Below are 14,023 nucleotides of genomic sequence, written 5' to 3'. Positions count from 1 at the left end.
GCCCATGGTTGCTTGGCGAGTATCCATGGGTACGGAGATACCCAAATTACCCTAAAAGCTTAGAAAAGCTTACATTATCAAGAAAAGTGAGGACATTTATCAGAATTTCAATCTATATTTGAAGTAACAGAGTACTATATACACTTGATTTACTCCTCCCGGAATCCCATCTTCGTCCAGTTGGCCAAAACCTTCTGCTTGACCGCCTCAGGATACGAGCTCTCAAAATCGGCGGCCTCCCAATTTTTCCCGGTAGTATACTCACAGGGAAGAAGAGCATCAGAAACAACCTTTCCACCCTTCACTGGCGATCCCTTTCCATGGGACATATATGGAATAAGAGGGAACCCGGGCACATCCTCGAAGAAGACCTCATCGAGGTTAGGACGGCAGCGAGTCGAGAAAGCCCACATCACGTCCTTGCCATTATAGACATCAATATCATCGCCACAGAGCACCAGCCGGTGGATAGTGTACCCGGCCTTGGAGTTGAAGATCAGGTCGCCGACCTTCTTGGAGAATTCTTTCGGGGTGGTCTTCATTTCCCGCAGCTTTGCGGTGTCGATTCTCAGAGCGACCCAGGTCACTTGGGACTCGAACGGCGCGAAGGCGTCGGTTACGGGGAGACCGGCTTGTTGGCAGATCTTGCGGATCACGGCAGCGGCCAGTGAGCCGATCATGGTATGCTAATGCTATTAGTAGGGATCCGGAAATATGGGGATGGATGGCTTACAGTCTCATCGGTCAATCGACCGCAAGATGACATGGGCATGATGGGATTATTGCGGTAGGTGATGCGGTTGACCTTGTACTTAGGACACAGGTGGACATCTCCAGGAAAGACATAGCCGTGCATCTCACCAAAAGGACCCTCGGGACCCTTGTCCGTGATAGAAAGGGTCCCCTCGAAGACAATCTCAGAGGTGGCAGGCACGTAGAGATCGTTGGTATCGCACTTTACCAGATCCAAGGCTGAGCCAGTCATGGAACCGACATATCCAGCCTCAGACACACCATCCGGGATGGGCATGCTCGAGGCCATGATGGCGGCAGGGGGAACACCGAATGCCAGAGCCCAAGGGACGTCGCGGCCTTCTTTCTTCCACATCTGGTGGATTTGCCAGAGGTGCTGAGGCTCAATGACCAAACCGGTCAGGTGCTTATCGTCGGAGACCATAGCACGGGCAATAGACCAGTTAGTCCAGGATCCATCGGGGGACTGAACAATGTGCATTCCGTAGGTCTGGATGTACTTTCCTCCATCGGCCTGGTGGATCAGGGGTGCAGGCAGCTTGGTCAGATCAATCTGGCTTTCTTCGAGGAAGTTCTCTTTGCAAGGACCGGTAGACACGATGTTGGGTGGGATCGGGGTGCCAGCCGAGAGCATCTTGTCGAGGATGTCGCGCATAGATGCGGTCGGTGGCAAGGCCAAGTGTCGTGCAAGTCGACCATAGCGATCCTTTGAGGAATTTCTGAGAGATGTGGGTGCACCTAGGATGCGGAAGAGACCCTTCTCAGTACCAATGATGTTGTTGAAGAGCGGGGCCTTGTCGTTCGTTTCACAGACAAGACGAGTGATGGCGGCTGCTTCGAGGTTGGGGTCAATTGGAGTGTCGATCTCAACCAGATCATTGTCGGCCTTCAAGGCTTCGACAAATGACCGGAAGCAAAGGTGAGGTTCAATGTTGGCCATTGTGAATATGTCTTCGTAGATTGAGATGTATGTGCTAAGTGCAGTTGAACTTGTGAACCAGGGCAGCCCTTGACAATTCAGCCAGCTTAAGTAGCCCTGTGGGAGTCTTTACGGCGGCAGTCTCGGATCGCTACACATCAATTCGAGTGACACAAGCCGATCAATGAGATTTCTCAGGATGCTGCATACTTCGGATGGCGGACCCCACTCCGAGCCCCGAGATACCGAGACACCGAGACACCGAACACGATCCTTGGAACTCGAACCGCTCATTCTCTATTTTTATTTAAGGGAAATCGTTACTCGGAATCGGATGTCGGAATTGTCGTCATAATGCAAATGGATCACCGCTGCAGGTCCGCTAATGCCCTAAAAGGCTGCCTAGACGCGTCACGGCTTAAAGGGGAGACTTTTCCATGTATGAGCAGGAGTGGGGATATCGGTGTATTCGCATGCGCTTCGCACTCTGTGTGGTTCTTATAGTACACTCTGAAGGACATGCAGCTATTTACGTAATTCTGCTTGCACCCACTCGTCCTGTTCGAGTTCCGCAGCAGAGCTTCGCTTTTCCGGCTCCCATTGTAGCATTTTTCGCACTAGGCGAAGAAACATCTCTTTTTCTTCTCCCTCGAGACTAGTCTCCCTTTGCTCGATTGGGACGTGTCCTCCTATTAATTCTCCGGTGAGAAAGTCACCTAAAATAGCAGAAACAGTCAATAATTGACACTTTCTAGTCATAGGTCGGAAAATGGCAGATAGATGAATTACCTTCCTCTGAAAAGAACTTTTCCATATGATTCCCCCGGGCAAGGAAACTTGGCGGTGGCGGACCGAGCAGGCGTATCATTTCGGCAAGATGAGCTCGACTCCTGTAAGCCTTGAACTCTGGGTCCTGGCCGCTAAACAGCGATCCCCCTTCGAAAAGGTTCCAAATCTGACAACGTAAGTCTATAAACGTTTGCATCACAAGTATAGGCTTTCTTACCACACATCCCACATTCCATACATCGACGCTATATGACCATGGAGCTTGCAAGATCACTTCTGGTGCTCGATATATATCCGGCTGAATGTCTTCGGTGTGTTGTTCGTCGCCCATCACAGCCGAGCCGAAATCGCAGAGGACAGGCGCGCCTACGTTCTTAGGCGTTCTGAGCACGCTGGAGGTATAGATTATCCTTCCATCTAACTCCTTCCTAGGACAAGGATCTTGAAGCTCATCGTTTTCAAAATCCCTGAAAACGGAATCATCAGCAATGCCGAACATAATGTTATCTGCCTTGATATCTGATATATTGATAAGCAAATGATCGATCTTAAGACTGGGAAAGGAAAACCGCACCAGTATGGATGATCTTGCATTCTGTATGCAGATAGTCCAATGCAAGAAATAGACGATGAAGCGTCACTGCCAAGATTGGCGTCGGTAGTCTCTGTACCGGATTACGGAATAGAAAATCCAACATACTCTCCCACAATGGCGGATGCACGAGACATCGATGTTTGTCTTCAGGTCCACTGACATCAAAGGAGTCCAGCAAAGATCTAACATACTTGCGACCTGCGTGATTCCGGGGAGCGCCTTCGATACGTTTGTATATCTTCAGCTCGTCATCCAGTTGCTGTCCCATCGTTGTGGACTTTATGAAAATCTTAAGAGTGACATAGCGACGGCAGCTGTATTTTTAGTGAGTGAAGGGGTTGTAAAGGTATCGTCTTCTTACTCCATATCACGTGCGAGCCACACGGTTGAGCTGGCTCCAAATCCCAGTTTCCCCACAACTTGGTATCGGTCCTTGAGGATTTCCCCTATTCGAGTAGGATAATACCGGCCCGCAACATAGCCTGGGATGGTTTCCTCCTCGATTGCATGGCTCGTTGGTATCCGAGTGAAATTCTGATTGGTGAAGTTGAGAGGTGTCCATCTTCGTCCGAGTCGGGGCAAGGACTTCAGAAGGGACGATAGCATCTCTGAGATAACGCCAGTTTTTTCTTGTAGAGCGTTGGATTTACGTTCGAGATATGGATGGGAATGTCAAGATAACAATGGATGAGTGACAGAAGATGGCCCCTTGATCTACACACCGGCACGGCCCGTGACCAGACCTCACATGCACAAGGAGATACGCCAGAGACATCTTCCATGACGAAGAAGAGATGCAAATTACGATAAGTGGATGATTATTAGAAAAGAATCACTGGAACTACACTAGCGAGCATATACAGAAAGGTACACAAAGAGCCGAAAGATCATTCCACACCTCGAACTTGTAATATATTATGTCTTCCTCTGCACCACTATCTACACCACAACACAAAGGCTACAAAGAACAGGCTTAAACGCCAGCACGCTTAGTAGACGCACGAGAGCAGCTGCATGCCGAAAGCAAGAGCATGAAAAATAAGTAGAGAAACTTAGAGTGGAAAAAGTTAGAGAGGCGAAGAGAAGACATAACTTCCCGCTCATCTCATGGCCATTGACATAAAACATAAAGGCAGGAAATATTGTAGACATTTAAACATGCACACACATTGCTCATAGGTTTAGGGTTAACGGAACTGAAACCGGAGTCCCAGTGAACGGTCATAACTGTCGTAAGGAAAGAGCAAGCAGAAAAGGCAAAAGCGCTAGATGGAAATGGAGATTGAAAACATCAACCCAGGGGTATCACAATGCAAGTCTCAATATTGCTCATCGTCATAGTCGACTTGCACGGGACTGCCTCGGTAGCGGGTTCGCTTGATATTGCCTGGGCTGTAGGAGCCGGCAGATGCAAGGGGACGCGGGCCAGTTGGCTTGCGAGTGGGGGGCGAGCAGACGGCAGAACTCTGAAGAGGGTGGAGATTAGAACTTGTTCGACTGAAACGGTAGCGGGCGATCCTTGGGAATACATACTCTAGAAACAACACGGTCGCCACTGTAAGCTGGTTCCTCGTTATCCGTCACTTTGGGTTGACGCTCGGGAATGAGAGGGCCCGAATCGAGGATTTTAGGAGGACGGGGTGGACCTGGTGTACGGGTTGCTTGGGAACTGGTCTCCGAGTAGCCTGCGTCGGAGATCGGGGACAGGCGCGCGGCACCGCTGTTGCGGTTTTGGGAAGGGTTGACCAGGCTGGGGTTGGAATCCCACTGCTCTGAGCCAGTGGGAGAAACCGGACCTCCGTAGACCTGGGCCTCGGTTTCGAGGCGGGACTGGTAACGTGCGGTTGGGCCTTGTCGAGGCTGGGGGTGCTGCAGCTCGAGACTTCCACGGTGGCCGCGGTATTTGGGCGCTTCAGACACCTGGGAAGGCACTAATGGTGAAGGAGGTCTGTTCTCATCTTGCTCTTCGTTCAAGGTATAATTGGATCGGATTCTGTCATCCCCCTGGGGATCATGATACGCTCCCTGGGGTGCGAGATCAGATCCAGACCGAGACTCATCCGAGGTCGGACGCTCTTTGCGGGAAGGCTGGATGCTGTTGCGAATGCCGTCGCCCATGGAGGTCGCCGTGGACTTAGACCAGCGCGAGATCTTCGGGAAAATGGACGAGCTGCTGGACTTGTGCTTGCGAGCCTTGGGGGTTGTCTCGGTGCTACGAGCTGACGTGACTACCGGCTTGCGTGGAGGCGTGTCAAGCGGCAATGAACCCGACCGCTCATGATGGGGCGCATCGCGGACAGGGAGATGTGAAGTCAGAAACTGGTCACCCTCGTCAAGCTCAAGGTCTTCGTCAACTTCATGGACGGTGCTGACTCGCTGGTCCGAATTTCTGCGCTGCGCATTGGCCGGACGAGAAGAGCCGGACCCGTAAGGCGAGCGGCTCGTCTCGGTAGGTACACCGTTTGGACCAGGAGTCTCGTACCCATTTGGCTCTATGCTTCCCATTCTGGTACCACCGTGAGGGCTCAGGCCATCTTGTCCGGATCGCAGGGCCTCAACCTCGTCAAGCAGGTGCTCGAGCATGCCTTCAATCTTGGTCAAATCACTGCCCGACTTGAGGCTCAATCCCTTGAGCGCACGCTTGAAGATGTTCTTCCGCTTGTCTTCCTCTTCAGCGTTCAGCTGCCGAGCCCGAGAACCACTGGGGGTAATGGCCGGGGACCACCAAGCGCCCTGTGAGTCCGCTCATGTCCCCTGTCACTAACGTCCATGATGAGATCATCTTGGTCGGCGATGAATTTCCTCATCTGCTCAAAGGAAGTGCGCATCTCAGCAGCACTTCGGACCAAAGTAATCAGAATCTCGGTATCTCTGGCATTGCGCTGGGCGTCTCGAACAGTCAAATGATCCATAAGAGCCACAATGTCCTGGGATTGAATTCTCTCGATGCCTCGGCCGGTAGCACTGTCGTAGAGTGGGGAGCCAACACCGTGAGAGTAGCCACTGAAGTGGCGCTCATTACCAGAGGCAAAAGGATCGTCTGCCCCAGCAGAACTATCGAAACTACCCATTCCAGCGGCATCCGCGCCCGCAAGGCCGCGACTAGCTTGCTTCGGGGTCCCGATGCTGGGAGACATGGGGTTGGCAGCCGAAACATAGCCTTCATCCTTGGCACCAGGAGGGGTACCGAACGATTGCCGGGCCTGGTTATCGCCAGAGTGGGCAGAGTAGTCATCGCCGCCAAAGATATTCTGGGCAGTCTGGTAGTATTCCGCGTCAAGCCCTATCTGCTGCTCGGCATTGAGACCCTTAGATCCACCTATCTGGGTATCGTAGTAGTGATCCGGCGGCGGAGATCTTGAATCATATCCCCAGTTTTCTGCCTGAGCGACACCACCGATGGGGCCCTGTATAATGGACGGGTTGGTGTTGATTTCAGACTCTGAGACTTGGCTTTCAGCGTCTGTGTGAGGACTTTGCTTTTCATGTGGGACATTGGCATCCATCATAGCAGAGTCGTCGATGTCATCCAAAGACTGGGTAACGCTCTGAGGGGGCGATGTGACACCCATGCGTCGGGGGAACGAGGTCTCATCGGCAGTGAAAGCATCCTGGCGTTGCTTCAAAGGGCTTCCGCGGTAAACTTCACTTCCTGGCTTTTCAGGGCTTCGGTTGCCTGGTCGTTGACTTAGATCTGTTTGCGAGCGGTTCGATGAGACATGAGATTCAAGGACAGAGGGATCCATCAAGGAAGCGACTGCAGATTCGACGGGCATCGGGTGCATAAATTGGGGATTAGCAGCAGCACCGGTAGTCACACGGTGGCCTTCTTTGACTTTCTCCATAAAGTCTACATCGCTATCCCCATCGTCGTGAGAGCGTCTGCTCTCCTCGTCATAGCCATAGAAGCCATTGTCTTGGGAACCCTGGCGCGAATGTTCGTATCCGAGCCCAGGTGATTCCTGGCTGTGCTGCTTGAAAATTGCACTCTGGCTGTGTGAGCTAGTGCCCTGACGAGTGGATCTAGCGAGGTTTGTACTGGGGGCGGATGACAGAGAGTCAATGGAGAGTCGAGGCTCCATCTCATGTTTGCCGTCGACATGCTGATCACTGTGAGTCGAGTAATGATCGTGGCGAGTCCCAGTATGATCACTTGCAAGACTCTGAATGGGGCTCAGTCCGCGGCTGTTGGTTTCATTGTGATAGTCATCTTCCGTTTCATGATGTCCGGGGTGAGCGGCATCAAGGAGATTAGCTGCGGCTGCAGCTGCAATTGCCCGGTTACCACCATCGGTTCCAGGAGATTGGCTCTGGTGATGAAGGTCACGCTCCGAAGCACTGTGCACCGAGATATTATGTTGCGACTGATTGCCATGGCGCATTCCGAGCCCATAACGCGAGTCGGCAGAATTTCTAGTAGGAGTGCGAGAAGCTGGCGACATGGCCTGCCTCGGCGATCCACGAGTAGTGTCGAAGTAGGAGGTTTGTTTTTCGGGAGTGGGACTTGCCGTTCGCTCCGAGAGCAGCGAGTTTCTGGTCAACTCGGAGTCCATCTCGCTGCGCATTGGCATTGGCGCAACATTGTGCTTCTGGAAAACAAGTTCGGTTTCGTTATAGTTCATACTCTCAGTACTCTTGCGTGAACTTTTCCGAGAGCCACTATCTCGGCGGCGGTCATTTCTGCCGAGACTGGAATTGGAATCGTGGTGTTTCAAAGAAGCCGCCGTGAGAGCAGACCCAACTCGGGCAGCAGCGTGAGCGTCGCGGAGACCCTTGCTCTTCTGCCTGCGGATCTTGTCTTGTTCGGTGAAGTCGGGTCGATTGGCCCATCTCATCGCCAGTTCGGAGCTTTCGCTGCTTTTGCTTGGTTTGCGCTCCTTGACCTCCTTGACTTCCTTGACCTCTTTACTGCGTGGGGCCGCCTCGGGAGAAAGAACAATGCCTTCGTCTTTACTATTCTTGTTCAGAACAACTTGGGGCAAAACATCCGGCGCACTGGCGTGCTTGGAGAGACGTCGACCTAGCTCATCTCTGGAGCTCGTGCCGGACGAATGAGATGTAGCCACGTCCCGATCGAATTTGTTCTTGTTGGTCATTACTTTTTGGTCCTTCTTGAGCTCCTTTAGCTCCGGTAGAATCAATCTTCTGATCGCATCTTCAACCGTCTCTAGTAACTTTGGATTGTTGATAGAGGACTTGGATGCACCGGAGCGAACCGAGTACTGATCGGACTTGCGGTTTGAAGAGACTCCTGATGTGCTGAGAATACTTGAGTCAGGACTAGTGACATCCTCTTCCGCATACTTGCGCGTCCGGCGACGGGATGGTTTTGTTTCGGCTTCGAGGTAATCCTTGCCGCCCTTGCTTCTGTGTCTGCCGCTCGAAGCCTCTTGCGGTGATTCAGTGAGCTTTTCTGCTACGCGATGTGCAATTCGCTCATGACTCAAACTGCGACTTCTTTGTCGGTGAGGGGTCTTGAGCAATCCCTTATCTTCGTCGGCATCACGCTCCATACTCTGGCTGCGTTTCCGCCTGGGACCAGCCGACGACGCGTTGATCATGCTGTCCGGCGGCATGGACGAAACCTCCGATGCGTTGGTCATGTATCGATTATCTTGCGAGATGGAAGACATCTCGCTACCCTGTCCGCGGTTCACAATTTCGATATCTACCGGATCGCGACGTGACGAATAATGACCCTCTTCCTCAGCTGAATTCGAACTAAAGCTCAGGTCATCCGCTCCCGATTCCAATTGCTTTTGTTTTGCGGATGCTGATGGTAGGGATATCCGGTGGGTATATGACGGTTTGCGGCTGTGGCTTCCGCTTGACTCGGTGATTTGGAAGTGGTCTTTCTTATCCCTGGACTTTCTAGCTGACGATGGGGTTACACGCACTCGCACACTAGGACGAGAGACAATGCCGCTTGCACCTTTGCCGCCCTCGAAATACTCGATGAGTAATGAGGTGTGGGAGTCGTGTTGAGCTCGAGACAATTTTTCCTCGCGTTCCCGCTGTCGCCGAGTGGAGACAGTGACGGGGCTACCGTCGTCTGGGATGGAGTACGACGTTTTGTCTGTGCGGCGAGAAAGGTCAGTTGCCAGATCTGTGCCCGTTGCGCTGTCCCCCGTGGTATCGATGATGGATTCTGTGGGGGCGGGAAGGATCGGTTTGCGGGTGTTGACCCCCATGGTGGTGAGGCGTCCTTCAACCCAATCGCATGCTCCGTCGTGCTCGACCGAGGGTGATGGAGGGGAGTGTTGTCAGGGTGATCACTGTTGCTCCGTGCTTGTTGGCACGATAGTGGGGAAGGACAAATTACAGGAACCCAAGAAGAGAACCCGAGAATTATTTTGATAGGAGTTGAGAGCGTACCAGCGCAGACCACGGAACAGTGGGGAAGAATTAAGAATGGGGAGAATTAGGAAGGAGAGAGAGGAAGCAACGGTGAGGGTGCCCAAGAGGTGTTGCTGTCGAAGCTCGCCGATCCCTCACATGAAAATGCGAGAGAGGAAAAGGGGAAAGGAATTCAGAATCGCTAGGAATGAAAGATGAAGCAAAGGATAAGTCAGGCGAATATCAGCCGGTACCCGAGTAATTAAGATGCCCAGCCTCATAGAAAAAAAAAACCGAAAAATGAAGAGGCTGGATGTGTTGGCGATTGTACATCGAAGGTTCCGAGCCGCGTGGGCCACCATACAAAGAGTACCCGACCGCTACCTGTGTACCCGTGACCGACGAAGATAGGGACGTTGTAAACAAACGGAACCCTGGAATCCGTTCGGGATCGTCTTTGGTTCCTTGGTTCTTCAATTACTTTATTTATTTTATTCACCTCCAGGCCCTGCTCTGTATACTCAACATCTGAGGACGTCGTGGCTGGGAGAATTGGGCATCTCCAGCCCTTCTAGACCAACGCCAACCCAACTTTCCCTCCCAAACACCCCATCACAAACCCGGCGAAACGCTTTGGTGTCCTCGTCACACACGATCACACACGGTCCACCTGCAGTTCTCCGTGGACCCGCAAAAGACAAGGCGAAAAAACACTGAAATAGGCACACACCGTCGCCCAGACGACAGAGACCCTGGACAAGATCGGGTGATTGGGCTCAGCGTCTGCCAACTCATCACACTCGTGTGCTCGGGCGTCCACCTTGCCGACCTCTCCATGTTGGGATAATTGGAATTGGTGGAATCAATGAAATGATTGGCCTATCTATCGCACGGATACAAAATAATACACCGGCAAAATTTCCCAACTTTTGGCCCCAGATGCACTACCACATAACTAACTCTGTGATCTCACCTCTGACTGGACAGAACTATAGTAGCGCTTGCAAGGGGGTCCAAGCAATTCCCATCCAGACTACTGGCGCAGCTGGGGGTTGAGCACTTGCTGCATCTCGTACATTAGTGGCAATCGAGCTGCTTGACTTTGTTATTGGCAACGATCGCTTGTCCACAATACTGTGTAAGATTGGCATCTTCCAATTGGATCGCTTCGGTGGGTATGGGAGGGTTGAGTAACTCACTACATGTAGGTACCAATATGTACGGAGTACTTCGGTAAGGATCCTTTAGTATAGGGATTTTCATTGTACATACCTTTTCTGTAGTTCTCCTCTTCTTGTTTGAAGTCAAATCCCTTCCACGTGGGAAAAGGTTGAATCCCACATGGCTCAATGAATGCTGGGCTGTGGCATTCCATGAGGAGGAATAAGCTTTACGGTCATCACATAGTCAGATGTTGTACGATTTGCGGCGATGTAGATGACCAAACATATATCGGGCAGACTTCTAGGCTGAGCATATGCTTACCGTGTAACGGTATGGACAAACCATGGTACAAGGCGCAAGGAGGTGTAAAGAAGAGATTTATCCATACAAGCAAGATACATTCGACTATCCCACCGAATATTCAACTCGGATGCCATCTCTCATGATTACAGAATAAGGGGACAAAATTGAAACCCAAATAGATATATCCACATTGCTGAACTCCAATGTCCCTAAAATAAATATGCAGAGACAATCGATCGCTTTTGATGTTCATACAGATTGTTCTCAGTCATTGTGCTTCCGCTTGAACTTCAGTCCAGCACCATGCTTGGGCTGGCTGCCGTACGTGCGGCGTCCTTGCTGCTCCTGCTTCTTATCGCGGCTGAGGCTGGCGCCCAGCTGGATGTCAATGCGAGGTGGGGCGTTGAAACCGAAGCCCTTGGCAACCTTGACGAGGTCAAGCTTGTTCACGTCGAACACGGTGCGAAGAGAGTGCGAGGCGTATGCTTGGAGATAAGAACGGTAACCATCCTTGGCAGACTGCACAAATGGGTTAGTATACGGGTAAAACATGAGAGGGGAAGATAGCTTACCTTGTTGAGGTAGTAGTTCTGGCCGATGAGCTTCTCTAGCTGAGACTGCACATTGACAATCTTGGAGGCCGGGAACTCGAACTCCACGACAGGCACACGCGCGTCCTTGAGGTGCTTCAAGAAACCAACCTCGGAAGGCTGGAGGAACATTAGACTGCGGCCCTTGCCTTCGGCACCACGGGCGGTACGTCCGACACGGTGAATGTAGTCACGGGGATCATCAGGAGGGTCAAACTGGATAATCCAATCGACAGCGGGGATCTGGAATTTGAGTCAGTTATGGAATCAACGTGGTAATGGGGTTAGGGAACGCACATCCAAGCCACGAGCAGCAACATCAGTACAGATCAAGGTACCTTGCTTGGCATTGCAGAACTCAAAGAAAGTATTGGTCCGCTTCTGCTGCTTCTGCTTTCCGTGCAGCTCCAGAACGGGGAGATCGATGTAGTTCAAAAGCTCGGCATGGTACTTGACGCAATTGCAGCTCGAGAAGAAGACAATAATCTTCTTCTTGAGGTTACGCTTGAGGAATGAGAAGAGAAGCAAGAAGCGCTTGTCTGCCTCACACACTACGTAGCCTTGTTCCAGACCCGCCACTGTGCTGTGCTCCTTGCTGTGGTCGACGTTAATGTAAAGCGGTCCGGGGCGTAGAGATATACGGGCCAGATCCTCGACCTTGGTGGTCTGTGTGGCGGAGAATAGCATAGTCTGACGTTCTTCTTTAGGCAGAATTCTAACAACCTGGCGCATCTCATCTTCGAAGCCGACTTCGAGAATTCGGTCAGCCTCGTCAATGACCAAGGTCTTCAGGTTCTTGAAGATGAATCCTTGGGTGTTCTGGAGGTGATCCAGCAAACGACCGGGTGTCGCAATGAGCAGGTTGACACCCTTCATCAGCTTCTCGGCCTCAGCGCGACGGTTGGCACCTCCAATAACAATACCGTATGTCTGCGAGTGGTGGGCCATGAGTTCACGGGCGACACCGAAGATCTGCAGTGCCAGTTCGCGGGTAGGGGACACGACGAGAACACCAGTACCTGCATGAAAGGTTAGCCACCAGTCTCAATGGCAAGTAAATATCAGATAAATGCATGGGAAAACTCACCGTTTCTTGGCTTGAAGCGCAGGGCGTGCAGCATCTCAATCGCGGGGAGCAAGAAGGCCAAAGTCTTTCCAGAACCAGTCTTCGCAGCACCGAGCACATCGCGTCCGGCAAGCAAAGGAGGGATGGTACGCTGTTGAATCTCAGTCATGGTTGTGAAGCCCATGTCGTTGATACCCTGCATGGTCTTCTCGGAAAGGTTGAGCTCAGTGAACTTCTGCAGCTTGCCCTCAGTCTGGGGCAAGCGGACATCTTCCAAAGTCGGAAGATCTGTACCATTCGCAGCCTCGGAGTCTTCAGTATTACTCTCCTCCTCCGCATCTACCTCCTCCGCATCTACCTCCTCGACATCTTCAGCGGCCTCGGCGTCGTCGCTCTCTTCCTCGGCGCTTTCTTCCTCGGCACTTGGTGAAGGGCTGACCTTGCGCTTCTTGGTAGTTTTCTCAGCTGAAGCCTTTGGGGTCGAAGCAACACTCTTTTTCGGGGTCACTGAAGGGCTGGGTTTGCCTTCCACGGGCTTGGCGACATCGCTCTCTGCTTTCGAGCCGTGCTTTCTCTTGCGCTTGTTGATGGACTTTGCGGTGTCCACGGGGCCAGGCATTTTGTTGATTGGTCCTGCGACAGTGTAATATTTGACACTGGAACAAATCAATCAGGGATTGTCTCGTATAACCTGGACCTTGTGTTTTGGAGGTCTAGATTATTGATCTTTGCGGGCGGAAATCATTCTGCTACTTTTTTTTTCTGATCGGTAAAATATGGCAGAACTCCACATCACGTGTTGATAACTAACTAGTTAGTTAGTTAACTAACTAGACTTGATCAGTTGGTGCCTGAACAATGAGGCGGATTCTTGACCTGCTTACGAAGGCACCTTCCTTTTTGGGCACGAGGTTGGCCATCTCCTGTGGCCTTGATCGTTACCTGGATGTGACAGTTCGAACCCAGAAAGATCACATGTGTTTCAAGTTTAAGGCTCCCGTATTTTGAAAATGATCAGGCATTTTTTACACCCGAGATGAAATGATGCCGAGCAGTATACGCACCTGGGTTCCCCTTAGTGGAACAAGGACGGGATGTTAGTCTGAAGGCTGTGCAAGGCTGTGCAAGGCTGTGCAAGGCTACGTTGGCCTCAAGTTAGGCAACTGAGATATTACTGTGACTATTTATGTTGTATGACATGTGTTAGTGCCTGCTCAGTTGTCGTACTTTTGTCTATTCCAAGGGCTGGGCTGCTTTATCTTTGTCTAGGGGCAATGGTCTTCGATATCCTTGCTCCGACAAAGTCTCTGTAGTTATACATGAATTCTGACTTTAAGACCTGTTGTACGTACCAGCCAAGGTTTCTATTCCTTAAGAGCCGATAGGAGCCATTAGCTAGCTTGACAGTCTACTATGTAACTAGTAGTGTCAGGTAAAGCACTATGTAGCGAAAGACATTTAGGGGTATTTACCTAGAAAACTCGACGAAGGCTCGGAGGTGGCTGGGC

General features: G+C 51.5%; 4 protein-coding genes across 4 annotated transcripts; all 4 read right to left on the bottom strand.

The window, feature by feature from the left end:
- Positions 1–149: 149 nt before the first annotated feature.
- N7518_010187 (UbiD family decarboxylase) lies at positions 150–1,693 on the bottom strand (the record flags this gene model as incomplete). The annotated part of the gene is made up of 2 exons (XM_057191113.1): positions 150–686; positions 734–1,693. The coding sequence occupies 2 exons, from the start codon at positions 1,691–1,693 to the stop codon at positions 150–152; spliced, it is 1,497 nt and encodes a 498-aa protein (XP_057037249.1).
- Positions 1,694–2,197: 504 nt separating this feature from the next.
- Positions 2,198–3,662, bottom strand: N7518_010186 (uncharacterized protein; the record flags this gene model as incomplete). Its single annotated transcript, XM_057191112.1, has 5 exons — positions 2,198–2,388; positions 2,462–2,627; positions 2,679–2,980; positions 3,036–3,370; positions 3,418–3,662. 5 exons carry the CDS (start codon positions 3,660–3,662, stop codon positions 2,198–2,200), a joined length of 1,239 nt encoding a protein of 412 aa, XP_057037248.1.
- A 713-nt stretch (positions 3,663–4,375) lies between these two features.
- N7518_010185 (uncharacterized protein) lies at positions 4,376–9,247 on the bottom strand (the record flags this gene model as incomplete). Its single annotated transcript, XM_057191111.1, has 3 exons — positions 4,376–4,522; positions 4,590–5,789; positions 5,822–9,247. The coding sequence occupies 3 exons, from the start codon at positions 9,245–9,247 to the stop codon at positions 4,376–4,378; spliced, it is 4,773 nt and encodes a 1,590-aa protein (XP_057037247.1).
- Positions 9,248–10,970: 1,723 nt separating this feature from the next.
- On the bottom strand, positions 10,971–13,134 carry has1 (ATP-dependent RNA helicase HAS1; the record flags this gene model as incomplete). The annotated part of the gene is made up of 4 exons (XM_057191110.1): positions 10,971–11,378; positions 11,432–11,692; positions 11,747–12,468; positions 12,537–13,134. 4 exons carry the CDS (start codon positions 13,132–13,134, stop codon positions 11,124–11,126), a joined length of 1,836 nt encoding a protein of 611 aa, XP_057037246.1. The 3' UTR covers positions 10,971–11,123.
- Positions 13,135–14,023: the final 889 nt, after the last annotated feature.

Source organism: Penicillium psychrosexuale, assembly GCF_028828465.1.
Source record: "Penicillium psychrosexuale strain IBT 29551 chromosome Unknown utg000006l, whole genome shotgun sequence".
In the NCBI taxonomy this organism is placed as follows: Eukaryota; Fungi; Ascomycota; class Eurotiomycetes; order Eurotiales; family Aspergillaceae; genus Penicillium; species Penicillium psychrosexuale.
Note: the sequence above shows the minus strand (reverse complement) of the source record. Positions and strands in the feature narration are given on the sequence as shown.